General features: G+C 45.9%; 1 protein-coding gene across 1 annotated transcript in view; it reads left to right on the top strand.

The window, feature by feature from the left end:
• EXOC4 (exocyst complex component 4) overlaps nt 1–25,275 on the top strand; it is a 607,048-nt gene extending 581,773 nt beyond the window's left edge. Inside the window, exon 18 of the mRNA XM_065409076.1 lies at nt 25,038–25,275. Coding sequence (XP_065265148.1) covers nt 25,038–25,275 — 238 coding nt within the window. The remainder of the gene's footprint in view (nt 1–25,037) is intronic.
• Nucleotides 25,276–25,762: the final 487 nt, after the last annotated feature.

Here is a 25,762-nt window from a genome sequence, read left to right as displayed (position 1 = left end):
TATTGACATATGCAAACCAGAGTTTCTTCATGGAATTTAACATGCCCTCATTTGATAATAGAGTCCCAAATGAGCCAGGTTTTCATAGCAGAAACATCAGGCTATTGTTTGATCAGGCAGAAAGTCTTCTATTTAATGGGGGCTCACTGACTGAGCTGGGTTAGCCTTTGAATCACTCTCTCCGAAAATCCTGCAGTGGCGGGGTGGGGGGATTCAGTGCCAGACTGCAGCTTCCACTGTCAATCCTTTGCCTCATTTAGCCTGGGGCTTTGACACTGTTATGGAATGGAAGGGTCACCTCTTTGCCAACCTACTCGTTTTTGTACCCCTTCTCTACAACTGGTTCTCTCCCCCTCTGCCACAAACCCTCTCCATATTCCTCGCTTGTTCTCCCAAACCTGTGGATCACTACCCTGAAACAAAGGCAGAAAGGCTATTGACTCACATTCCCCACCAGCGACCCTTTCCCCAGCACATTTACTGTGAGTCTCCAGCCCATACTTGTAGAATGTGAAAACACTCATGCAGTATTGAGTTGGGAATTGTTCTGCCCCAGGACTGTAGCTCCTGAACTGCGTCTGCTTAGAAAGCTGTCAGAATTAAAACGCTTCACGTTCCAAAGCAAGCATCACAGGTGGGACAACGAGACTACATGCTAACGGTATCGTCAGCTTCTGTCAACAGACTCAGATTGATGTCTCCAGTGCTGGTGGGTGAGGCATGCCTCTTGGCACCACACAGCGCACCCCCAAAAGGAAAGGAACAGTTGGGGCATACCTGATGTTCTGTATCAGGATGTAGTTAAGCAGTGCATGTCCCATCTGGACCTCCAGGGCCAATAACATGGACGTAATAACTCTGCACGGAGGCCAGTAGGCTAAATTCTGAGGGCTAGCTTAAGGATTCCTATAAAAAAGGAAATCCCAGTGACCCTGTGAACCAGTGAACTTCCTGCTCTCAGCCAGAAAGATAGTTTTAAGGTTCTTTTTTTTAACTCTTCCATCAGAGAGTCTTGTCGGCCCCCATCCCAGATCCTGCAGAGCTCTCTCTACCACCCCTCTGCCAAGATTCTGAGCTCCCATGGTTCCCTGGTGGCTAAACAGCCAGGTCAGAAGCTATTTTCAAAGCTGTGGGGAGCCGGTTGATGCTGACACCCATCTCACATCTTTGAGGCACTGCCAGTCCTGATTCTGGGTGATCACCGGGAGGAACTGTCATAGTTGATGGCAATGAAATGACATCTGGGAGCATGAGGTACCGTAGGAACGATTTTTGTTTATTTGTTTCTAACCCTGGGTAAGGTCCAGAAAAGAGAGTGGTTGCGGGAGGCCTGGGCCTACCAGGTATGGATCTCACCATTTTTCTTAGCCCAAGACAGAATGGCAGATTTTCAGGCAGAAACTCAAGAATAAGCCCCCATTTTTGTTGTAGCATCAGAAGCAAATCGGATGCACACCCCAGTTAAAGACTGCTCGGGTCATGGCAAGATGAGCTGGGAGGAAAATACAAGCGGAAACGTAACAGCCCTCTTACATATCCTTCCTCGGATCGCCCTCTTCCAGGTGACTGGTGCCAGCACAGTGGTTTTTCCCAGCCAGTGGGGTGAAGCTCTCGCTGTTTTCTATGCTCAGCAGGACACTGAAATGTGTTGGCTCAGCAGGAGGCTTTATCCTCTGCGGAACAAGTCCAGGGTGCCACCCACTGGAACATGAGTGAGTTTTCCCAGGCTCTGCCATACGCCATCTTGCCAATACCTTGCCAAGTCAGTGACACTAAAATACACATAATGCTTTTATTATTTTAAGTGAATTTAATGCTGGGGAAAGGTGCTGATTGAAACGCTGGAGACCTGAGTCTGTTTATAAAGAGAATGGGTACAACATGCCTCAACCCTGACCTAGCAAGACCATCTGTCCTTCCGCAAATCGATCTTCCATGCTGCTAAAGGATACAGAAATAATCGTGGGGCTTGTGCAACATCATGACATTTACGTCATAATGCAGGTCAAATAATTAACACTGACCTAAGGTGTCCTTAATCAGTCTAAGAGTGCTACTCAGCCATTGTGGGTGACCATCCGGTACAGGCCACGAGGGATTGGTCATAGGGCCCAGTCATCCTCTTTGGAGTAACAAAGATGCATCAGGTGAAAGGATGATCCATATATCATTCCAAACCAAGGAAGTATAAACTTGCACCCTTCTGTCCCATACTGTGGTGCCAGTCCTACAGGGTGATCCATTTGAGGAAAAGACAGCGTTTACTTCCCTCCTCTAAAAGGCCTTTTATTTATGGTTCTTGGAGACCCAGAGCACAGCAAGCTGCCCATAATAACAACAGGTTCCGATATGAACGATCTCGATGATCCAAAGCACAGAGATCAGAGCAGCCGGTGGCATCAGCTGAAGCAGTAGGCAGACAATACAAGCATGGAAGATGAATGGACAGTAGTAATAATCCAGCTCTGTCCAGTCCTCCTGCCACAAGGAAACTGAGCCCATGAAATGGACCCTTATGCTGTGAGCGGATATAAAGCAGATGATCGCAGGGCTCATGGAAGGACACAGAAACACCAGGTAGGGAAGAAAGGAGGAATATTGTGAGCTTCCCGTTTCCAAGGGATCACGAGTAAATTTCACACACGGAGTAGTGTCCATTAGCAAAGCAAAGGTACCATCCACTTTCTGAGTTAAAGGAAATGTAGTATTTTTCCTTTCCTCCCACCATACAGGCAGCTCTTCTGAGGGTTACCTGGGAGGGGCAGTTGCTTCTTGTTGCGTGGCTTCTGCAGCTACTACAAGGGACTGTCACTCTGTTCACACAGTGACTGGGGACTATTTCTTTTCCTGCAAACGGGAAGCTTCATGTTCTCAATTCCAGAAGCAAACAGTGTGGCCAAAAAGGAGCATGTAATACTTATGCCTGAAAACATCCCTCTGGGGACCAATAGGGCAGGGGAAGAATCAGAGAGGTGGTAGCAAAGGTTAGCACGTTATAGAGAAGTGTGAGGGAGAAACTGACAGGAACCCTGTTAGCAGGGGACCTGCATATTCATGTTGACTATAGAGAAATTGTCTCTGAGGTTTCGGTAGCCCTGGGGGAGGACAGTGATGTGTTTTTGTAACCCTGGATGTGACAGCAGCACCTCCAGACAGAAGCATATAAAGGGCAGTACAGTGTATTTTTTTAAGCTTTCAAGGTGATTGCTATCCAGGGAGAATGGGAGGGAGGGGGAACGTATTTTGTAAAAACCAAGTTTTTCATTAACAATAGGAACTCCAGAGGGCCAGCAAATAGCAATCAAGCAGAATCTGTAGAATTGACTCTTTGTCTGGATTGATTTTACTCACTAGTTACCTTCTAGCACTTGGAGATGCCTGCTGTCCTGGGGAGGGGTCTGCCTAGGAGTGAAGAGAGGGGAAATGGCTGGAAAGAGGAGGACCATTTAAGCTCAGCTAGGGTGGCTTGCGCGGTGATGGGGGAGCCTAAAAGTTTCATCCCCTTGAGAAATGTCTGATTAGGAAGAGAGCCTGGAGATGGGAAACAAACAAGGAACTCTCCAGATTGCCTGTTACATTTCCTGTAGCGCCCGAGTAATGTAACAGAGACAGCCTGGATGCCAGATGCTGATTTCACACTGAGGTAGCGCCATTGACTTAAATGGAGCTGCCCCTGGTTTACATTGGTGTAACTGGGATCAGAAGCAGGCCCCAAGACTCCAGCAAGGGAATGAACTTTCAGGGTCATCCCACTTTGAATGGGTCAAGAGACAGACTCCCCAGGAAGCTCTCTTTTCAAATGTGGGGTCCATATCTGGGCACTCAGCCCATCTACTTAGACCCATCAATTATCTATTTTACCTCCTGATCCAAGACTCCAAACATAGCATTTAGGAAACTTCTTTATGCGCCCATGATTGAAAATGGTGTCAGCGATCGGCAAACAAAGGTGTTAGAAGAGGGACAGGTTTTTGAATAGAAAAATTGACACAACAAAAAGAATCACAAAGGAGGAAATAAAACCTCAGTGTGTGAAGAACAACTATCCGGCCATTTGTCTACAAATTGTTTCAAAAAGTAAATATTAGATTGTCAGCTTGAAGTGCAACTCGATTGCTTTGTTCCAGGCTGCAAATGGAAGCAATTAGAAAAAATGTCCTGCTCCTTTCACTATCAGCTGCTTCTTTCTACCACAAACCCCCATAGATAGGAATGAATGTACTCAAGTCCTTTAATAGTGGATTGGTTTACCCGGTCAGTCAGATCTCATTAGAAACTGCAATGCTTCATGCCCGGTAATCTGCTAGAATGTGACAGATATTTGTGTTGTGTAATATGTTTGAGGGTCACCACTCATCACTTTTCTATGCCATTAAAGCACATATTTCGCAGATGTCTCTCCCTTAATTAAATTAAGCCGAGGAGATGAGCTCTTTACCTGCCAATGCAGCCGCATTATGGTGGCAGAAATAGGAAGGCACAAAAGCAGGCGGGGACAGCAGATGTGGAGAGTGTGAAGTACTGGTGTTAGCCCCAGCATGGGGGATAGGTGGTTCTAGGCAGGTTAGGAGAGATGGGTTCTAGGCCGGTTAGGAGAGATGGGTTTTGAGCTTTGGTGTTGAAGCAAAGAGATGAGCAGACTGCTCCAGAGACAGGGCCGGCTCTAGGTTTTTTGCTGCCCCAAGCAAAAAATTTTTTGGCTGCCCCCCACCCCAGCCCTGGGCTCTCCCCCTCCCAACTGCACCCTCCTGCTGCCCCAGCCCTGGGTCACTGGTAACTCGCTCCCAGGGCGGGTCATTCAGCAGGAATTTTGGAGGTGCACAGAACACAGACAGGATTACTTCCCATATGGTTACAGAACTGCAGTAAAGCGGAACAATTTTCAGCTCGTGTGATTGGAGGATATCTGGATGCACATTATAAGACTGTCCTACATAAATGAGGAAAAGTTGAGGTGCCTTTATTATTCTTTTGTTCCATTCTTGGTTTCTATGGGGAATGCACTATCACGGTCTTTCTTTTAAACAAATAAAACTAAAACTTAAAAAAAGGCAATGGCTGTTGAAAATAGCAATTCCAGTCCTAATAACCACTGGAAGCATTTCTTGCTCAATTTATTCTACTTTTTCTACAGCAAGTTACAGTGGATCAGTATATTTGATTTGGGGGAAATGAAGTAACAGCTGCCCAAATTGAGCTTGAGCACTCCTGAATTTTGAGGGTGTTCAAATCTGGAAGGCAGGTGCTAGATTCCCTTTCTGAATATTAGCTATATCTGGAGAGGAAAAGTCAATTTCTGCTTCCATGGCTCAGAAGTGGAAATCCTCCTAAGTGCCTGGTACTGTATCTAAAGCTGCCCAGGTCCAGAGCCTCCCCTCCCTTACTTTTCATTTTAAATTCTAGTGGGATCCATGTACCTCCCTTGCTAGGCTTCAGATAGAGAGGTGCACCGTCCATTTAGTCCACCCAACTCCTTCTTTGGGGGAGAGCCCAGGGCTGGGGCGGCAGGAGGTGCGGGTGGGGGGGGGGGGAAGAGCCCAGGGCTGGGGCGGCAGGGGGTGCGGGTGGGGGCCAGAGCTGGGGTGGCAGGGAGTGCGGGGGGGAGGGGAAGAGCCCAGGACTGGGGCAGCAGGAGGTGCGGGTGGGGGGAAGAGCCCAGGGCTGGGGCAGCAGGGGAGTGCAGGTGGGGGCCAGAGCTGGGGCAGCGGGGGGGGGGGGGGGGCGGCAAAAAAACCTAGAGCTGGCTCTGTTCCTACCATTCACAGCAAGCTGAAGATTTCAGTTCCATACTCCTTTCCCACACCCCTTCCTGTTGCTAGTGGCCAAGGGAATGCTGGGAAATATAGTTCTTTCCCTGCTCCAGGGCTGGCTCTATAGGCAGGGAGCTAACCAAGGAACTACAGCTCCCAGGGGCCCCTGTTGGTTCTTTGCTCCCATGCTGGATTCTTGCGCCCCTTGCAAATCTGCCGCCCCAAGCAACTGCTTGCTTTGCTGGTGCCTAGAGCCGGCCCTGTCCAGAGAACATCATCTGGTGTGGCAGCAGCAGAAGGGCAAGTCCTCCCAGCAGTGGGGAGAGAGAAGGGAGCTAACCCAAGGCCAGAAATGGCAGAGCAGAGAGAATAGCTGCCACTAATGAGAGGGAAGTCATCTTATGTGGCGTACTGTAATCTCATAGTTAGAGCAAAGGGCTGAGAGTCATGTGTTCTAATCCCAGATCTGCTGTGGACTCACTGAGCAATCTTGGGCAGGGACTTTCTAATGCTCTGTGTTTCTCTTTCACGCTGTAAAACAAGGATAATAGAACTTCAATAAATTAATATGTGGCCACCAAGGGCTTCAGTTCTGTCACTGTGTTGCCCAATGAGGCTATTTGGAGCTTTATGGTAACCTTGGGGATGGAACCAAGGTCCTCTTGTTCCATAATGACAGGTCCCTACCATCTGAGTTAAAGAACATTCTCCATTAGCAGTTAGCAGTATAGTGCAAGGAACACACCATAAGCAATTTTGATTCCATCTAGCAGAGAGTAGCAGCATGTGCATGTACAGTGAGTTCATTATAGTATTTTCCTACTTGATACATGTGATCCGTAGACTGTAAATCCAAAGTGTTATAGTCATGATTATCTCTTCCCTGCATCCAAAACCAAATCTGAGTTCTTTGGAGAAAGATCAAAGACTTTATTTAGTATTTCAAATGCTAAGAGTTTTAATTCTCAGGAAATGTTCAGCCAGCTTTTGGACGGTGAGGTGTGATTCTGAGGAATTAGAGTCACTAAGTATGTGTTTTAATAAAAAGTGGAGCATCTTGGTTTTGTTGGCTCACGTGTAAACCAGGAAACAGCTGAGTGGATTGGATGATCCCTGCAATACTGAAAGTGACTGGCTCCTGGGTACAGTACAGCACCAGCCCAATGGGAGATGCAGGCCAAGCGACTCCTGTCTGTCCGGTATGGATCCTCTGGTGAAGCAGACATTGACAATTCTGACTAAGATGCAGGAAACATGGAGTTAAGGAGGCGAATTATTGATTCAACACAAGTATTAACATATCTGGCAGATGGAGACTGTCTGAGAAAATTTTGCAGAGTGGCATCTGCAACATGCCTGATTGGCATTCCTGAACTTTCACACATCAGATGTAGAACTTCAACACACAAACTCTGAAGTGGCAATTAAATTCGTCCCATTATGATCCTGTTCTCTTTAGCCAAGAAAAAAGTGTGAATTCAGGTGGATATTTAAAATGTTAAGTCTTGGTTTTTAAGAGCAGTTTTAAAATAATTGTATTGAAATTGCTGTGTTTGAACATACATGTATGATGTTGATTTATAAGAATGATATATTCTTTTCAGGAAGCACTCTCCAGCATGTAATTTCTTACTCAGACATTATTGTAGGCTGCAAAGCTTGCCTAGAATTTACAATTTTTTATTCCAGATCTGAGATCAAATATATCAAGGATATAAAATTCAAATGAGATCTCACAGCACATAAAGGCATTACATCTGAAACTAAAGTAAGTTCCTTGTGAGTGTACTTGAGTTATGTATCAGATACAAAATTATGCCCCCCACACACACAAAAAGAGAGAGAAGAGGAAAAGAGGTGCAAATAGTGATTTTGCTCTGTGCCATCATGGAAAACAGCTCACTACTTATTGAAGAAAAGGTAGTATGTAAAAGATACCCTTGGTAATGCAATATGGTACCATGTGATTCTCGGGTGCTTGTTCAAATCCAGCGCAGGTGGGTAAATGACTACGTTTTTACCATCTGTTCATTGTTCAGTGGCTTATGTGAATTTGGTTGGCAAGTCAGAATCCGCTTCCTAGTGACCAAGTGGCCACATCACAAAAGCCACCAGCAAAATTGGGACTGCATCTCAGCAAAGAGGCAAAGGATCGAGTCCACTATGGAGAGTGACCCCCAAGGTGAATGTAGAGGAAGGTTCAGAAGGGGCAGTTTCAGGTGCTGATAACATGTCCTTTTCTAGAATCAGGAGTACCCTTTGCTTTCTGGAAGCTTGGAATGTGAAGCCACTCTGCATCTTCTGCTGTTGGTTCAGCTGGAAATCTCACTGGGGAATTGTGTTTTGAAATAAGTAACCTGCTTCTCGAGTTCTCCATCCTTGAATATACCCACATCCTCTTATGTTCTTCTGAGGCAGCATCATACTATACACAAAACTTACTAGAGAGATGCAAACATCCATGGTTTTTCTCATGGGTGGGTCCACAAACAACCAGGGCTGGACAGTGCTCTAGTTTTCTTCATCCAAGAACCCTCTAGTGTTTCACTGATCTCTCCCTTGCTAGCAACCTTTTAAGTGCCCCCAGTCCCATCCCACCATTCATCTGTCCCCAGAGAGAGGGACAGAGCACTCAATTCCCTTCTCTGCTGGTATTAATTGTCCTTCACTGGTGGGCCAGTCAATGATACTTGGGATGCTTCATTGTAGTCTTGACTTTGATAGCCCTCTGTCCCATGTCCAGCAAGCAAGAATTTGCAGGCCATTCCAACAGCCCCCAGAATCTTCAGTAGGCAAAAGACCACATTCTGGTTTTGGTGTTACACTGCCCATAAAAGTCCAGTTACCAGCGTTGGCAGCCACTAAAGTAGGCAAGCCAAGAGAATTCATGAGTGAAATCAGAGCATAAGCTGGTCCTTTTCAAGAACATGGAATTTAGGCAATTGGTCAGTTATATTGAGTTTGAAAGGTTTTCGGAAGCATCAGCTCCTGACTTCTGCCAGAGCAGGATGTTGGACTAGAAGGACCCAATATCTGATACAGCCTTTCCCATGTTGCCACGTCTTTTGCTTTGGCTATAAATGAATGAGGTGATCCCATAAGATGTGCCCTTCACCCACCAATAATATTAATTTCCATTCCCATTAAACACTTGCAAATGCGCACCACTACACCTCCCCTTGATTACAGCATCAGGCTTTTTTGTGCAGTTCTGAACCAGTTGATTGTAAATATGGCAGGATTTTGGCCACAGTAATTGTCGTTCCCAAAGGATAGCTAGAATTGTATTCGTTTTTTTGCTGACTGGAGCAGTTTTTGCAGTACGTTCCTTCGAACTGCTGACTTTCCTCTTTGGGGCTACATTCATTTCCAAGTATCAGAGGGGTAGCCGTGTTAGTCTGAATCTGTAAAAAGCAACAGAGCAACTTGCGTCTGATGAAGTGGGCATTCACCCACGAAAGCTTATGCTCCAATACTTCTGTTAGGGCTGGTCCACACTGGGGCGGGGGATCGATCTAGGAAACGCAACTTCAGCTACGAGAATAGCGTAGCTGAAGTCGACGTTTCCTAGATCGAACTAAGTTTACTTACTGCGGGTCCACGCGGCGCAGGCAGGCTCCCCCGTCGACAGCACTTCCTCTTCTCGGCGAGCAGGAGTTCCGCAGTCGACGGGGGAGCGCTTCTGGGATCGATTGTCGCGTCCAGATGAGACGCGATAAATCGATCCCAGAAGATCGATCTCTACCCGCCGAATCGGGCGGGTAGTGTGGACCTACCCTTAGTCTTAAAGGTGCCACAGGACCCTCTGTTGCTTTATTCATTTCCAAGTCTCCCCTCATTTCCACATGAGGCAGGGGGAAAAATGGCTTCATATTCTTTATAAACTGGCATACGGTTTAGGTAATTTTTTACCATATGCAGTAAAAATGCAAATGCGTGTGGTTTATTTGTAAATGCAGGCATTAATAACTGATATTTAAACAGGTCAGATGAGCACTATTACTGATATATTTAAAAAGATTTTTTCCCAATCATTTGAACACTCGGAATCAATTTGAATACAACATGTAAATTGAATTTAATTTTTTTTATATAAAGTTGCACTTATCTGCTTGAACCATTAAATTTACTATTTAATATGTACTTTCCAGCTCACTTGGCTAGAATTTCATTGCTCCTTATCTGTATAAATTTAATTAGCCTTGATATCATCAGTATATTATAGAACTAATTAAAGATTTAGATAAGTGCTGAGGGTGCTTATTTAATACCCTATAAAGTTCCATTTGGAGAGTGAGAATTTCTGTTCTTCGCTTCATTTTGCCAGTCAATGTGAAGCCACCAGGAGTGTCCTAGACATTGTTTATGAACAATTATTTAACAGGTTTGAATGGTCTTTTTGATGCCTTAATATGGATTAAGAAGTTTAGTTTTAGGTTTCTTTAAAAAAAAACTCAGCCAAAATCGCTTGGCCCCCCAGCTTAGAGTCCTGGACTCTGGAGTCTGTCCCTGAAGGGAGGCTCAAGTACAGATCTGGGTGATGGGACATCAGTGCTCTGTTCTCATCTCTGCCGCTGTTTTTTTCCTTGGACAAGTCACTTAAACTCTGTGTCTCAGTTCCCCCATTTGTAAAAGGAGCTCACACCTCACCAGGAATGGGTTGTAAACCTTAATTCATAAACATTTGATGAGCTTGATAAGTTTATGGAGGGGATGGTATGATGAGATTGCCTACAATGGCATATGGCCCATCCGCTATTAGCAAATATCTCCTGCAGTTGGTGATGGGATACTAGATGGGGAGGGCTCAGAGTTACTATAAAGAATTCTTTCCCAGGGGTCTGGCTGGTGGATCTTGCCCACGTGCTCAGGGTGTAATTGATCTCCATTTTTGGGGCCAGGAAGGAATTTGCCCCCAGGTCAGCTTGGCAGAGACCCTGGGGTTTTTTTCCACCCTCCTCTTCAGAGTGGGGCACGGGTCACTTCCTGATGGTGGATTCTCTGTAACTTGAAGTCTTTAACTCAAGATTTCAGGAGTTTGGTAATTCAACCAGACGTTAGGGGTCTATTACAGGAGTGGGTGGGTGAGGTTCTGTGGCCTGTGATGTGCAGGAGATCAGACTAGATGATAATGATGCTCCCTTCTGCCCATAAAGTCTAAAGAGCCTATAACATGTTTTGATTTTCAGAGGAGTGCAAAGTAGCATTATTTTATAAATTCTTTGTTGGTTCTTCCTTTCAAGTTATATTTCCTTTAACACATCAATAACAGGAGTACTTGTGGCACCTTAGAGACTAACAAATTTATTAGAGCATAAGCTTTCGTGGGCTACAACCCACTTCTTCGGATGCATAAAGAGTGAACCATATATTGAGGAGATAACACATCATTTCACTTCTTGAAAATTTCCATCATTATTCCCCTAAGTGAGACTGTTTATATACTTTATTCTTTTTTACTTCAGGAAGGCATTGGTGATGGTATTCTTCATTTCCTCTCCTGAATTGCTACATAGTTTTGCACTGCCCTGTTACAGAGCTGTTGTCTTTCTTTCCTCTGACAAGAGGCTGTGTGTCAGTAGCATGTGAAGTGATCCATTATATGGTTGCAAAGTTCTTCGGGTTATTTTGAGATGAAGGATCATTATTAGGATCGTTATCATTGTCTGAACAGGCCCAAATGATGGATTAAGTTAAACAAAGAACATTTTAAAGGGATTATGAGGAATAGTGGGACCGTCCCTATCACTTTGGTACATTTAAAACCATGACTGGACATAGCACGTAGAGAATACAGTGTAGGAAGTGATTCTGTACAGCTGGTGGAATGGACTCCATGATGTACAGTAGTAAGTGTTCCATTTCTAATTTCTTTTATGCTCTCATGGGCTCCCAGTGGGAAAGAAGGACCAGAACTCACCCTTGTAGGTTCCTACTCGCTTTAAAACACCCATCATTGGAAAACGTGCAAAAATCATAGTTGTCTTTGTAAAGAGTGGGAATGTCTGAAAAATACTGAATTCCATGGGCTCCCCTTTGCCCAGTGTACCAAGTTAAAAAGTCTTGCCTTTGCATTCAGGGGCCTTGCACAATGCTGCTGACACTTTAGACCTCATCTCTCCCCTGCCTAACTATCGTCATGGGAGACTTGAATGCCAAGGTCGGTAAGGACAACACAAACAACGACAGAGCAATGGGAAGACATGGCCATTCAAGTCATCAAATCCTTAAAAAATGGGAAAGCTCCTGGCAAGGATAACTTGCATGCAGAATTGTTCAAGGTAAATCCTAAATTAACAGCATCTATCCTGGCTCCTCTATTTACATCAGTCTGGGAAAGGGAAAAAGTGCCAGATGAGTGGACCAATGGGGTCATAGTGAAAATACCAAAGAAAGGAAATCTCAGGGATTGTAATAACTGGCGTGGTATCACACTTCTATCTGTGCCAAGCAAAGTATTGTGTAAGATCATAGTCCAGAGTATATCAGAGGCAGTTGATAGGGTTCTCAGAAAAGAGCAAGCTGGTTTTCGGAAAGGGCGTGGATGCACAGACCAGATCTTCGCTCTACAAAACATAATAGAACAGTGTTTAGAATGGCAATGGCAACTCTACATACATTTCATAGACTTTGAGAAGGCTTTTGATATCATTCACAGGACCAGCCTGTGGTGCATTCTGCGGGCATATGGAATTCCTTTCCATATAATCAACGTCATCAAAAGCTTCTGTCTTAACTTTACATGCAGTCAAGTATCAGAGGGGTAGCCGTGTTAGTCTGGATCTGTAAAAGCAGCAAAGAGTCCTGTGGCACCTTATAGACTAACAGACGTTTTGGAGCATGAGCTTTCGTGGGTGAATACCCACTTCTTCGGACATGCATCCGAAGAAGTGGGTATTCACCCACGAAAGCTCATGCTCCAAAACGTCTGTTAGTCTATAAGGTGCCACAGGACTCTTTGCTGCTTTTACATGCAGTGTTGATCACAGTGAGCTCAGTTTTCAAGTCAAAACAGGAGTAAGTCAGGGATGTGTCATGTCTGCAATCCTCTTCAACATTGCCATTGACTGGGTAACGTGGCGTACAACAGAAGACATGTCAAGAGGCATTAAATGGACGCTCTTCTCATCCCTTGAAGACCTGGACTTCGCAGCTGATGTTGCTCTCCTACTCAATTCAACACATTCAGCCAGCAAATTGGACTGAAAATCAACCGCAATAAGACAGATATCATGACCTTTAATATTGCCTCACCATCACTAGTACGGATAGAGGATTATGTTCTCACCAATGTAGAAACATTCACATACTTGGGCAGCACCATCAGCCAGGATGGTGGAACAAGCCAGGACATCCGGAACAAAATCAATAAAGCCAGGAACACCTTCAGGAGCTTAAATACAGTCTGGAAATCATCAAAATACAACATCAAAACCAAACTCAAGATTATCAGAGCTGCATACTTTCAACACTATAGTGCAGAATGCTTGGGAATGAGAAAGTATGACATGTCCAAACTGTCTTCATTCCATACAACCTGCCTCAGAAAAATCCTCTGTATCTTTTGGCCCAGAACAATCTAAAACCAAGATCTATTGACACAGTGCAGCCAAGAGGATCTGAGCACCATCATTGCCGTGAAGCGTTGGAGATGGATCAGTCATGTGCTTCAGATGGAAACTGATTCCATCACCAGAGTAGCAATAAGATGGACACCTGAAGGCAAGCGAAAACGAAGCCGCCTGAAAACAATATGACGAAGAGCTGTGGAAGCCGAGCTGAAAAACCTGGGGCACAGCTGGGGAACCACTGAAAGCCTTGTCAGAAACAGACAGGAGTGGAGGAGCTTCATCACTGCCCTAAACGCCAGAGGCATAATAGGAACATGATGATGATCTCCCCTGCCCCCACTACTCCACTGATGACACCCACCTTTAACCTGTTAGAGTTCCTCTTCTGCCCCTATCTCTTGTGCTCCCTACTGATAGAATGTCCCTACAATCCCTGTTGCCAACCCATCACCCTCTTGTCTCCCTATTCAAATCACTCCCCTAAAACCTCTTCTTCCATATTGCCAACAAGAAATGAGCTAGGAACATAGGACTGGAAGGGACCTCCTGGTTCATCTAGTCTAGTCCCGTTATCACAGGCAGCCACGTCACATCCTATTCATCAACTTATCAAGCTCCATCTTAAAACTAGTTGGTTGTTTGGCCCCTACTACTCCTATTGTGAGGCGGTTCCAGCACCTTATTCCTTAGATAGTTAGAACCCTTCTTCTAATTTCCAGCCTAAATTTATTCATGGCCAATATATATTCATTTGTTCTTGTGCCAACATTGTCCTTTAGCTTCAGTAGTTTAAAGGACACATATATACATATGCTCTTAATCGTTCACTCACATGCTCTCTGAATATATAACTTACTGGCACCACCAAGATCTTGCACATACTTACACCGAGTGACTTATTACTGCAACCTTTCGCTTTCTTCATCTTAACCGCCTATTGTTTGTTATTCTCACTTGTGGTTAGCTCCTCAAAATAGGTCATTTTACTTGCTTTGTACAGCACCCAGCATATTTGTGGGCGCTGTATAAATGTCTCCCTACAAACAAAGGGGGAGGATATAATGGGAAGAACGCTTCCTATATTTGGTTAAGCCAGCATTCAGAGCTGAATTTGTACCTGCGGAATCCATACCTAACTGCCTTGCATTGTGACGGAATTGGCATCTGTGTAAAAACATGAATAATAAAAGTGATGTTCCTTATACTAAAATAACACACCAGAAATCTGAAGGTCTTTCTCTTAAGACGAGAGCAAATCATTCTTAAGAAAATCGTGATTGAATTTTGAATTCACCTGACCATCCTCTGAAAAACTTTTCTGTGTGCAGGTCCCGGGTTATAGGTTAACATTAGCATTTAAATGGAGAGTCGTATTAATAGCTCTCAAAGGAGCTTGTCTCATCATGATTGCCTTTTCAGAGATTTTTTTTTTTTTTAAAGTGAGAAACCCTCTTTTTTTTTCTTTCCTCCAAAAAAGAGAGTTCAAGAGATGATCATTTTTCCCAAGAGGTTTTTATGTCTAATAAACGTGCTCAGAACTGCAGCATTGTTAAATGGGTTCAGTCCTGGGGATCTGGATGTTTTGTTTTGAAAACACAACCCTGTTTTCTGTTCTTTGGCCTCTTTTGCTCGGTCTCTTCAGATTTGTTCTCAGCATGGCTTCCTTTGATCCCAGCACCACGTCCGACACAGATATTAATATCGCCCATTTGTTGTTAGTACAGAAGGGAGTCACTTATAGCAGTAGCTCTTTATGGGCCAGATCCAAAGCCTACTGAAATCAATAGAGAGTCCCATTGACTTCATTGGGCATTGGATCCAGCTCCAGGTGCTCTAAAGATATAGTGTTTGTCCTCTTACCCTAAATCCTACCATAAGAATTTTAGGACACACCAGAGAATTCAGATACTTTGGGCCCAATCCCCCAGCCCTGACGGGTGAACAGGCCTTAAATAAATGGCCCAGTGGCTTTCCATGAGATGAGTTAGGGACCACTCATGCAAGCAAGGGTGGCAGGACTGAGCCTTGTGTTTGCCAAACAAATTTCATGTGTCATAAAGACAAGGCTGGTTCCGCTGCCTGTATTACCGGGTGTTGAAGAGCTTCCCCCGGGCATCCTTCGAACCATCGTTGAATTTCTGAGATATTCCATCACTTCCTCTCCCCCGCCATAAGCCCCCGTATTACTGCCGCCAATCTGCTGGGTGAATATAGAGAGAGAGGGCTGGTCCTGAGACATCTATCACCCTCTCCAGCTTCTCCCATTCTAAAGAGCAAAAGGAAGGGAGGGAATTAGTTGTTTCCTTCCTCTCCTAAGGAGGTGATTGCATTTACTGTCACCTGACATCAGGAGAAATCCATTCTAAGAACTTGTAAAAGATGTACGGACATATGGTCTGCCATACCAGGTCAAGCCAATGAGCCATCAAACCAGGTCCACAATGCTTCTTAGAAAGCAAATCAAACCAGGCCCACATTCCCAGCTGACCAGTTGTGCAAACAGGAAGGCTGGGGGGAGGGATAGCTCAGTGGTTTGAGCATTGGCCTGCTAAACCCAGGGTTGTGAGTTCAATCCTTGAGGGGGCCATTTAGGGATCTGGGGCAAAAATCAGTACTTGGTCCTGCTAGTGAAGGCAGGGGCCTGGACTTGATGACCTTTCAAGGTCCCTTCCAGTTCTAGGAGATAGGATATCTCCATTATTTTTAAAAAAAAAAAAAAAAAAAAAATTCCTTCCTGACCCTGCAGTGATCAACTCCCACCAGTGCTAAAGCCACATTGTCAGTAGCTTGGAGGGACCCGCTGTGAGAATGTATTAGTCCTGCTCTGCACATGAGCAGAATGGGATAAAGCTGGAGTGGGATATGCTCCTCTCCATAGTGGTTACACACTTGGCTTTCCACCTGAAGCATGAACTTTGATTACCCATATCTCAGCCTGCGTAACTGCCACAGACTCTTTGTATTGGCTGTAACATTATCCAGTCCCTTTTCAGATCTGGGGATGGTATGTGACAGTAGCTGATCACACAGTGTGAACCTAGCTCTGATCACACTTTTACTCTGCTGTAACGATGGAGTTCCTCTGGATTTACATGCGCGTAAGGGAGAGCAGTGTCAGACCATGTGTGAAGAACCAATTCCTTATTTGTTTTAAACGTGACCTGTCTTTTGCTTTGCATGGCCCCTTCTTATCTTACCAGGGGAGGGTACACAAAGGAGAGGACTGATTTAGTATTTTTACCCCTCAGAGTCACAAAAACCTTCCTGATTTTTTGGGCCCCAACACCCATATACAGGATTTAATGCCTTGGGTGGCAGGGCCTGGGGGACTGCCTGACGCCCTATGGCGTCCTTTAAAGGCTGAGATTTGCCTGACTGGGATTTCCCAAGGGCTCTCGATACAGGGAAGATGCTGCAGCTTTACTCAGAGTGATCACGAAGTCATGGGCCCTTGGCAGAGAAGACCCTGCTGAGAGTGAATCTGTCCCAGTGACCCTCAGACTCTTTAGTGGCTCTTTAATGTGTCTCCTGCGGCTCTTTGTAGCACTTGATATTAAAACACTGTGTGAATTAATTATTAACCAATCAGGGTGCTTTTACTACATTATTAACCACTTGTAGAATACTTGGTCAATCATTTTGCTGTGACAGTTTATATATAAAGAGAGAGAGAGACAGAGAGAGTAAATGAAACCGTGAATTCACACTACTGTGGCTCTTTTGGCTAATGTTGATTGCTAATTTGGCTCCTGAACCACTGAGGTCTGAGTATCCCTGGTCTAACCTGTGCTCACACCGTTGTCATTATTTATGTGTATTAGCATAGCCCCTAAGGGCCCCGGTAATTGATCGGGGCCGCATTGTGCTAGGTGCTGTACAAATACAGAACGAAGAGACCGTCGCTGCCCCTAACAAGCTTACAAACACACAAATAGTCCTTACTCTCTCAAGCAGCTCCGTGACTTCAGTGGGTCTCCTCAGGTGCGAAAGGATTTGTGGGATCAGGCTCTGATCTATTCCATTCTATGCAGGTTCTGATACTGCGCCTATCTTTGTGTATCTGACCGCCTGGAAGATCTGATGGGGGTGGACCCTTGCACCCAAACACAATCACACTGAAGCTGATTGGAGGCCAAGGGCATTAGGGGTTTTTTGTTAGGTGTGTTAATACATATTAGTATTTATTAACTTGTCTCATCAGATGGTGGAAGAGACTTCTGATAAATATTAATTGGGTTTTTTCTGTTTTAAATGGCAAGATTAAAAAGCGAAGTATTTTGCAAAATTCCATTGAGTGCAGAACAACTCTCCATAACCTGTCCTCCCCTTCTGACAATCAAAAGAACATTTGTAGTGGCAGGCAGAAACACGTTTCTGAAAGTAAAATGAAGAGCCTAAATAAAAAATCACAGAACAAGAGGCTAATTCCACTCACTCTTTCATATTTCATTATTTGATAACATCAGAAGATGAGTCCATCAGAATTGCTTTGGCAAAGGCAAACAGGAGTGTGTCTGATCAATATTTATTAATACTTTCAAAGACAAGGGAGGAAAAGTTGGGCAGACTCAGTAATGCAGTGAATAATTATTCCTGCAAATCAGGCTTGGCCAAAGGCGATGCAATGCCAGACAGGCCGAGTTTTCATTTTACTCAATTAAAAATGCATACCTTTCTTTTTCTTTGTAGGAAATTTTTAATTAAAAAAATAATCTGATTCTGAAAAGAGTGACAGGTGACTCCTGAATTGATTAGGTGCAGATTTCTACTGCGGAAGCTGAGGGTTTAGAACACCTTACAGAGGAGAATGGTGGAGGTGGCAATCTGCATCGTCATGGTAAAAGAATGCTGAAGGTGGGGCCAGCGTTAGCGCTTTTGGACAAGGTTGTGAACTGCTTCTGTCTCCCCGGTGCCAACTCAAACGTTGCCTATTGATCACATGGAGATTTAAGGCGGGTTAGCAAGATGATTCGTTAGGATGCACCCCAAAACCAGAAGCTCCTATCCCAGGGCGGTCAGTGTAATATAAATGCTTCCACAGACAGACAAATAAAAGGGGTGTGGCCATCTTTGCCCAGCCTCCTGCTGAAAGAGAAGTCCGATCTAGCTGCTTGTGCATAGTTTCAAACATTTCAGAAAGTTTTGAAAAGAACAGTTGTCCAAATAAGCTGGGGCCAGGGAGAGCACCAGAAGGTTTTGTGTGCGCGTTTTAGCACATTATAGTGCGGCCTAGAATTATGGCTGCCTGACATTTCCCTGGGTAAGACTCTGCTTTCGGTTGCTTATCATTTGGTTGCTTACAACTTCACCAAACTTTGGGCTGAAATTTTCCAGGCTGGGTGTCTGTCTCAGGCTGGGTTGTTCTGGAAAGTTTCAGCTGGAATGGTTTGGCCATTTCTGAAAAAGAGATTAAGGGGAAATATATTGTTTTGCCCATGTTAGACAAAAATTCTGGTGACCTTTTCCTTGAGAGGCTCAACTGCCCTCATGCTTTGGCGCAGGGACTTGACATTTGGCAGGGGAGTGACTGTTGTGTTAGGGAAATGCCTTTTGCCATCCCTGTGAAAATCCACCTCAATCTGGCCAAATTTATAAACTTCTGAAAAATCTCAGTGTGCACGTGCTCAGTAGAAATTTGTTAGAGCTTTGCAGCTAAATTCTCCAAAGGTGGCAGGCATTTCTTGACTTTTGAGTGCTTGACTTTGCAACCTTACTGTTCTTTTAATGTAGGGGGGGGGGAGAGAAGGGTGTAGGTAATACACATTGAACAAGATTTTCAAACTTACTCTAAAATTAGATTCCTGCATTCATATTGAGGCACTTAAATATGTGGTCTGATTTTCCAACGTGTTTTGAGCAGCCAGCAGCTCCCAGGGAGGTTAATGGGAGCTGCTGGTTGCTCAAAACACATTGGAAAATCAGGCCACATATTTAGGTGCCTCAATATGGATTTAGGAACCGAACTTTAGGTAGCCATCTTTCAGATTTTACACCTTTATCATCACAGCATTCTGTTTGCCACAGGATTTTGCAAATGGGAAATCTCAGGTAAGAAAGGTGAAGAGCCTTAACAAAGGCCAAAAGAGGAAGCTGGAATAAAATTCAGTAGGCCTGTGCTCCTTGGACCCATGTTTAGCCCACTTTACCGCAAAGCTACTCGTGCTATTCAGCTACCCCTGCTTGTGACCAGAGTTCCCGCTGACTGCTTAGCTGAAGAACTGGCCAAGTTGCAAGCAGCTGGCTGGGAGACAGCTTGTGGCAGCCCTGTGGCTATAAAGGGGAACAGGCCCCATTCTGTGATCTGCCACCACATCCACAAACCTGGAACTGCCCGAGGTCTGCGGAGTCTTTTGGTTCCTATGCACCAACACGGGAGGGGAGGCAGGATCTGACCCTAAAAGAATAGTGTATCCATTAGTATGGTTGGCTAAACGTGTTGGCCTCTTCATGATGGGTTCCTGAGTTAAACAATTTTGCCCCATAGTAAGGGCTTTTCAGGGCTTTGTTATCCATTTTTCTATCAGCAGAGTGGTGCTGAGGCTTTGTCATTCTTCTGGGATTACAGTACTAGGAGCCACCAGCATTAGACATTGTAGCAATAGGTCTATTTCAGGTCACGTAGAAGACAAAGTTTAGGTTTGGTCTCACGCTATTTTAGTGCAGTATTAAGCAATTTGGTCCCAAAGTTTCTTAGCTTTCCCCAGCGATGCTCTACAAACATTCCATAAAAGATTTCAGTACCGTGCTCTTAAAGGGCACTGCACTGTCTCGGCCTTACAAAATGCTTCTCGCCTGGGGCAAATAGATATTTTTGACTGCTGTCTGAAATAGCGTTGTCTTCATTCAGCACAATCAACATCACGGTCATAGTGAGTGAGACAGAGAAACAGCTGCTAAAAAGAATACAGCAATAAAATCTTAGAACATCCCATGTTACCCCTGGACATTTTAGCTTTTTGGGGGGCTCACTCCATGGAAGCTGCCATAGGGCTGCCAATATAGGTGTGACGTAACAAAGTTCTGGATGGGAACAAAATCATTCCGTATTGAAATCAGTAGGAAAACATGGATGACTTGGACGTTAGATGGAGTCAGGGGTGAAAGTAACTTAAAGGATTTACTGGTACGCTGGAGTCGAGATTTAAAGGGCCCGGGGCTCCGGTGGCGATTTAAAGGGTCCTGGGCTCCGGCCGCCGCTACCGCAGCGGAGCCCCAGGCCCTTTAAATCGCAGCCGGAGCCCCGGGGCTCCAGGCCACCGCCACGACCCCGGGAGCCCTGGGCCCTTTAAATCGCGGGCCTGGGGAAGCTGCCCCTGCCGGTATGGTTGGCTGTGTACCGGCTCTTGCCAGTACGCCGTACCAGACCATACCGGCTTACTTTCACCTCTGGATGGAGTAGCAGACCTGCCCAGGAGTGTGTGGCTGAAATACTGTTGGGGTTATAACGTCTCCAGACCACAGTAACTAGAGGGCAGCATAAGATCTCTCCAGTCTGTCTGTCTGTCTGTCAGACCCCTCCCCACACACTCTTGAACAGATGAGTGCTCTAGATAACAGCCAGTAAAACACTGGAATTCCTTGGGCTGAGAGGCACTATAAAACGCATCATTATTAAGCCTGTTCTGGGTGAAATGGGTGGATTTCATCCCCTGAGGGTCATGCGGGGATCCATCCCCTGACCCAGGGCTGGAACTCACCAGAACAGCAATCCGGCACTTTTTCTGCATGGAGGACGCCAGGTTGTTCTCAAAATGGCATCTTCCGCACTCTGTGACCTCTCACGCACCATTCCCATGCTGGCGGAGTTACGGTAGCCCCGGAAATGAAAGTGGTCCGGGACAATTAGGCAGATGCCAAAGGCGTCCTTGGCAGAAGAAAGTTTGGGAGCCACTGTTCTATATCATCACAGATTCCCTGACCCGTTTGTCCTGTGTTTCCGGTGGGGATAGCGCCTTGTAGCATCAGCAACATCACAAACTCTCAGGCGATGTCTTGTGATGGCTCGGAAACTTCACCAGTGAACTGGCCCTTTGACTCTCTCTAGCTCCAGGAACTTTCTTGACTGTAACATTAACCCTGGAAGCTAACCAGCGCTCTTTGTTTTTCAGTTTAACCCAGTTGAACGCTCTTAAGGAACTCCTTTCTATTTCCATTTCCACTGTCCTTCCCTGCACGCCCCCCTCTGACACACACAGATTCTCTCCCGCTCGGGCAGCTCACCCGAACTCCTGTCCATCACCCATCCCGTGTTGTGCTCAGAATTGGGGAGGAGTTTTGAGTCAGCGTCATTTAGCTGTCAGAACCACCACCCCTCCCAGCCGGCTCAGGATGAGGATAACTTGGGAACAGACTTGAGCTACGGGAACAAATCCTTCAAGCCGCAGCGGTGGATTAAGTGTTGAAGGACACAGAGACAGATAACATCTCTGCTGGACTGTAGCGAGACCAGCATAGTGCAAGAATCTAGCCAGTCAAAATGTGAGCTCTGCGGCACCTGGACAAGGTCATCTGTAAAACTGATTAGTACTCCAGTCTGTATGCTGGGTACTGTGCGCAGGCAGTGGGGTCTCTCAGTGAGGCCATCCCTGGGGGCTGCACACCAAAGGACCAGAGGAATGTAACATTTAGTGCACCACTTTCCAGCGGCTCCTCAGATTGCCGTTTTAATGCATTCAGACAGCGGAGAGGAGGCGAAGGTGATAGCTTTCTTGGGCCGCCCCTGCAAGCGCTTAAATTATTTACTCCACCACGTCCCACTGCCGGAGCACACACAAACAACACAGACTTCACCTTCAGACACACTGCAGCATTCCTGCTTCCCCTGGCTCTGCAGCTGGGAGACATACAGGGGGTCATGGTGCTCCTTCGAAATGAGTTCTTGCTGCAGTACGCTGCGTGCAAAGAGAAATGGATCTTTATCCTGAGCTTCTAAGATGGTTATTTCTTTCGGGGCCATACAAAGGTAAAAGGGTCGTTGGTTCCTAACTGGCAAAGAGAGATTTTCCATCTATGCATCCATCCATCCTACACTCAGGGCCGACTCCAGGGTTTTGGGCGCCCCAAGCAGCCAAAACAAAAAAAGCCGCGATCGCGATCTGCGGCGGCAATTCGGCGAAAGGTCCTTCGCTCCGAGCGGGAGTGAGGGACCGTCCGCCGAATTCCCGCCAAATAGCTGGACCTGTCGCCCCTCTCCGGAGTGGCCGCCCCAAGCACCTGCTTGCCAAGCTGGTGCCTGGAGCCGGCCCTGCCTGCACTCCCTGTGCCTGTGACACCCCCAAAGAAAGGCAGACCCAGCAGCCAGGTCTCCCCACCTACCTGGGAGAACCAGCTTTGCACTCCCACAAGTAAAGCAATGTACAAGGAACTTTCTCCCAGCAGGGGTCTGCCCAGAATTGCAGCCCCTGCCACCGCTAAAGGGACTGGGGGTTGATGGAGCCAGAGCCCTGACTCCTCGACACTGGCCGAAAGGGCAGGATAGCCATGGAGGGAAGAAAGTGCTGCTTCCTAAAGGGGATAACCCAACAGCACCCTAAGGCATAATGCTTCCAAAGCGCCCCCGGCCTGGGGAGCTCCAGCCCGCCTCCACACTGGCCTCTGCCTTCGTGGCACAGTCTGGACCTCAGACTCCTGGCAGCGTCATGCGATCCTTCTTGGTAAGCATTATTTTACCCATTGTATAGATGAGGCATCAAGAAGCTGTGTGTTTTGTGCAAGGCCACACAGTTATAGTGCCATGTAAAGAAACCCAGCGTCCTGACCCCAATCCCCTGCTCCAACCGCTAGACAACACTCCCTCCTAGAGATCACTGGCATTCCCTGATTTTACAAATAATTAAAATGTGCTCATCATTAAATAGGTTTTATTCTTAGGAGAAGAAGGCGGGGGGGAGTAAAACCTCTCAACCAGTCTCCTACCACAAACCCAATAAAAGTGGAAGCAAGTGTAATCGCTTCTTTCTGATTGGCTGGAACATAGGAATAAAATCCAATCCATAGGCCAATCAAAGCACAACCTTTCCATAATGGTCCGGTGATTAACTGTCAGACTGTTCACCATCAACCCCCTTGGAAAGTGACACCTTCATCACTGAAATGACTCCTTGCTTAAATTCACGGCTTTAAAATTCATTCTTTAATTCAGTGCATTTAACACTAATTGAAACTAACCAGATCTGCAGCTTCTGTACAAGCCCCGTCCCCTCGTCTCGGCTTTAACTTATTCCAAGAGCCACTCAGACCATCTGAAAGACATTTTCATTTTTTGAATTTCTTTCCCAATTACAATGACATTGACTGACTGAGTTTAGGGCCCTGCCTGTAGATCCACTCTGCTTCCTATTAGGGTTGCCAATTTTGGTTGGCTCTATTCCTGGAGATTTCATCACAGGAATTCCTGGAGACCCCAGGCCTCGAGGGTTGGCAACCCTACTTCCTATTAGCATCCATCAGTCGGGGCAAGGGCATAAGCTCTTATCATGCTAATTGAACCCCTCCAATCCTAAAGGTTTCTGCCCTTTGACCACGTTGGACTGAGAGAGTCTGAATGAACTGCAATGTGCTGGCTGGTTTGTACTTGTGTCCACTGCCCTTTAGAGGCCAGATGTCTAAAGATAACATTCCTGCTGTTACTAACTTGCATCTGAAGAAGTGAGGTTCTTACCCACAAAAGCTTATGCTCCCAATACTTCTGTTAGTCTTAAAGGTGCCACAGGACCCTCTGTTGCTTTTTACAGATTCAGACTAACACGGCTACCCCTCTGATACTTAACTGCTGGAGAAGATTTTCCCTGTAGTTTCCCATGGCACAGAGGTGCGGTTTAGTTGCGGATGAATGGTGTGAGATGTGGAGGGGCACAAGGGATGTCCTCCCCCATCTATCTATCTATCTATCTATCTATCTATCTATCTATCTATCTATCTATCTATCTATCTATTCGGCACTGGTGAGGCCACACATGGAGTACTGTGTCCAGTTTTGGGCCCCCCACTACAGAAGGGATGTGGACAAATTGGGGAGAGTCCAGTGGAGGGCAACAAAAATGATTAGGGGGCTGGGGCACATGACTTATGAGGAGAGGCTGAGGGAACTGGGGTTATTTAGTCTGCAGAAGAGAAGAGTGAGGGGGGATTTGATAGCTGCTTTCAGCTACCTGAACGAGGGTTCCAAAGAAGACGGAGCTCGGCTGTTCTCAGTGGTACCAGATGACAGAACAAGGAGTAATGGTCTCAAGTTGCAGTGGGGGAGGTCTAGGTTGGAAATTAGGAAACACTATTTCACTAGTAGGGTGGTGAAGCACTGGAATGGGTTACCTAGGGAGGTGGTGGAATCTCGTTCCTTAGAGGTTTTTAAGGCCCAGCTTGACAAAACCTTGGCTGGGATGATTTAGTTGGGGTTGGTCCTGCTTTGAGCAGAGGGTTAGACTAGATGACCTTTTGAGGTCTCTTTCAACCCTAATCTTCTATGATCTGTCTGTATCACCTGTTGTCTCTCGTCTTATACTTCGATTGTAAGTCTTTGGGGGTAGGAACTGTCTTTTTGTTCTTTGTTTGTACAGCACCTAGCACAGTGAGGTCCCAGTCTATGACTGGGATTCGTAGGCGCTACCATAATACAATAATGCATAATAAATTACAGTGTGTTATAGTGTAAATGGATGTATTGATTCAAAAGCACCTGAGATCATGCTCATGGCTGGTTTCCTTGCTTGCTTTACAGGCAATATTATGAGATGCTGTACAACACGGCGGACGAGCTCTTAAACGTAGTGGTGGATCAAGGAGTGAAGTACACGGAGCTGGAGTACATCTACGCCTTGAGCTTGCTGCACCGTAGCCAGACTGGCGTCGGGGACCAGACAACCCAGAACATGAGACTGCAGCGCCTGAAAGAGATCATCTGCGAGCAGGCTGCCATCAAACAGGCCACCAAGGACAAGAAAATCACTACAGTGTAATCCATGCCATCGCGTCCCAGAATCAGAGCAGCATGGGGCACTGCCCCTGCTGTGCAATCTGTAGTAACTATTGATAAAACATGTATGTTCTGGGTGGTATTGTACTGTACTAATAGCAAGGGGACATACAGTCTGAGGTTTGGGTTTGGGTTTTTGACACTTAATCATGCCAAGCTTCCCTAATGTATTATCCTGAGAGCATTTGCACTGATCTCCCTTCACCAAGAGGAAACTTACAAAGTTTAACTTAGATGAAATTTGGATAGGGGTGGGGTTGGGGGGATAGGGGTGCAAATGAATATTGGGCTGTCTCTGTTGAGCTATTGCTGCTTTGCCTTGGGTTCTAAAGGGGGTAGCCAGCTGGGGGGGGGGGGAGCAGTGAGGGGAAGAATTCTCTCTTTGTTAGTCTGATACCATAAATGGAAGTTCAGCTACCACTAGTGGAAACAGCACCATGACCGTCAAGGGCAGATCTAGATCTAATTTG

The sequence above is a fragment of the Emys orbicularis genome, chromosome 1 (genome assembly GCF_028017835.1).
Source record: "Emys orbicularis isolate rEmyOrb1 chromosome 1, rEmyOrb1.hap1, whole genome shotgun sequence".
Classification (NCBI taxonomy): domain Eukaryota; kingdom Metazoa; phylum Chordata; order Testudines; family Emydidae; genus Emys; species Emys orbicularis.
Note: the sequence above shows the minus strand (reverse complement) of the source record. Positions and strands in the feature narration are given on the sequence as shown.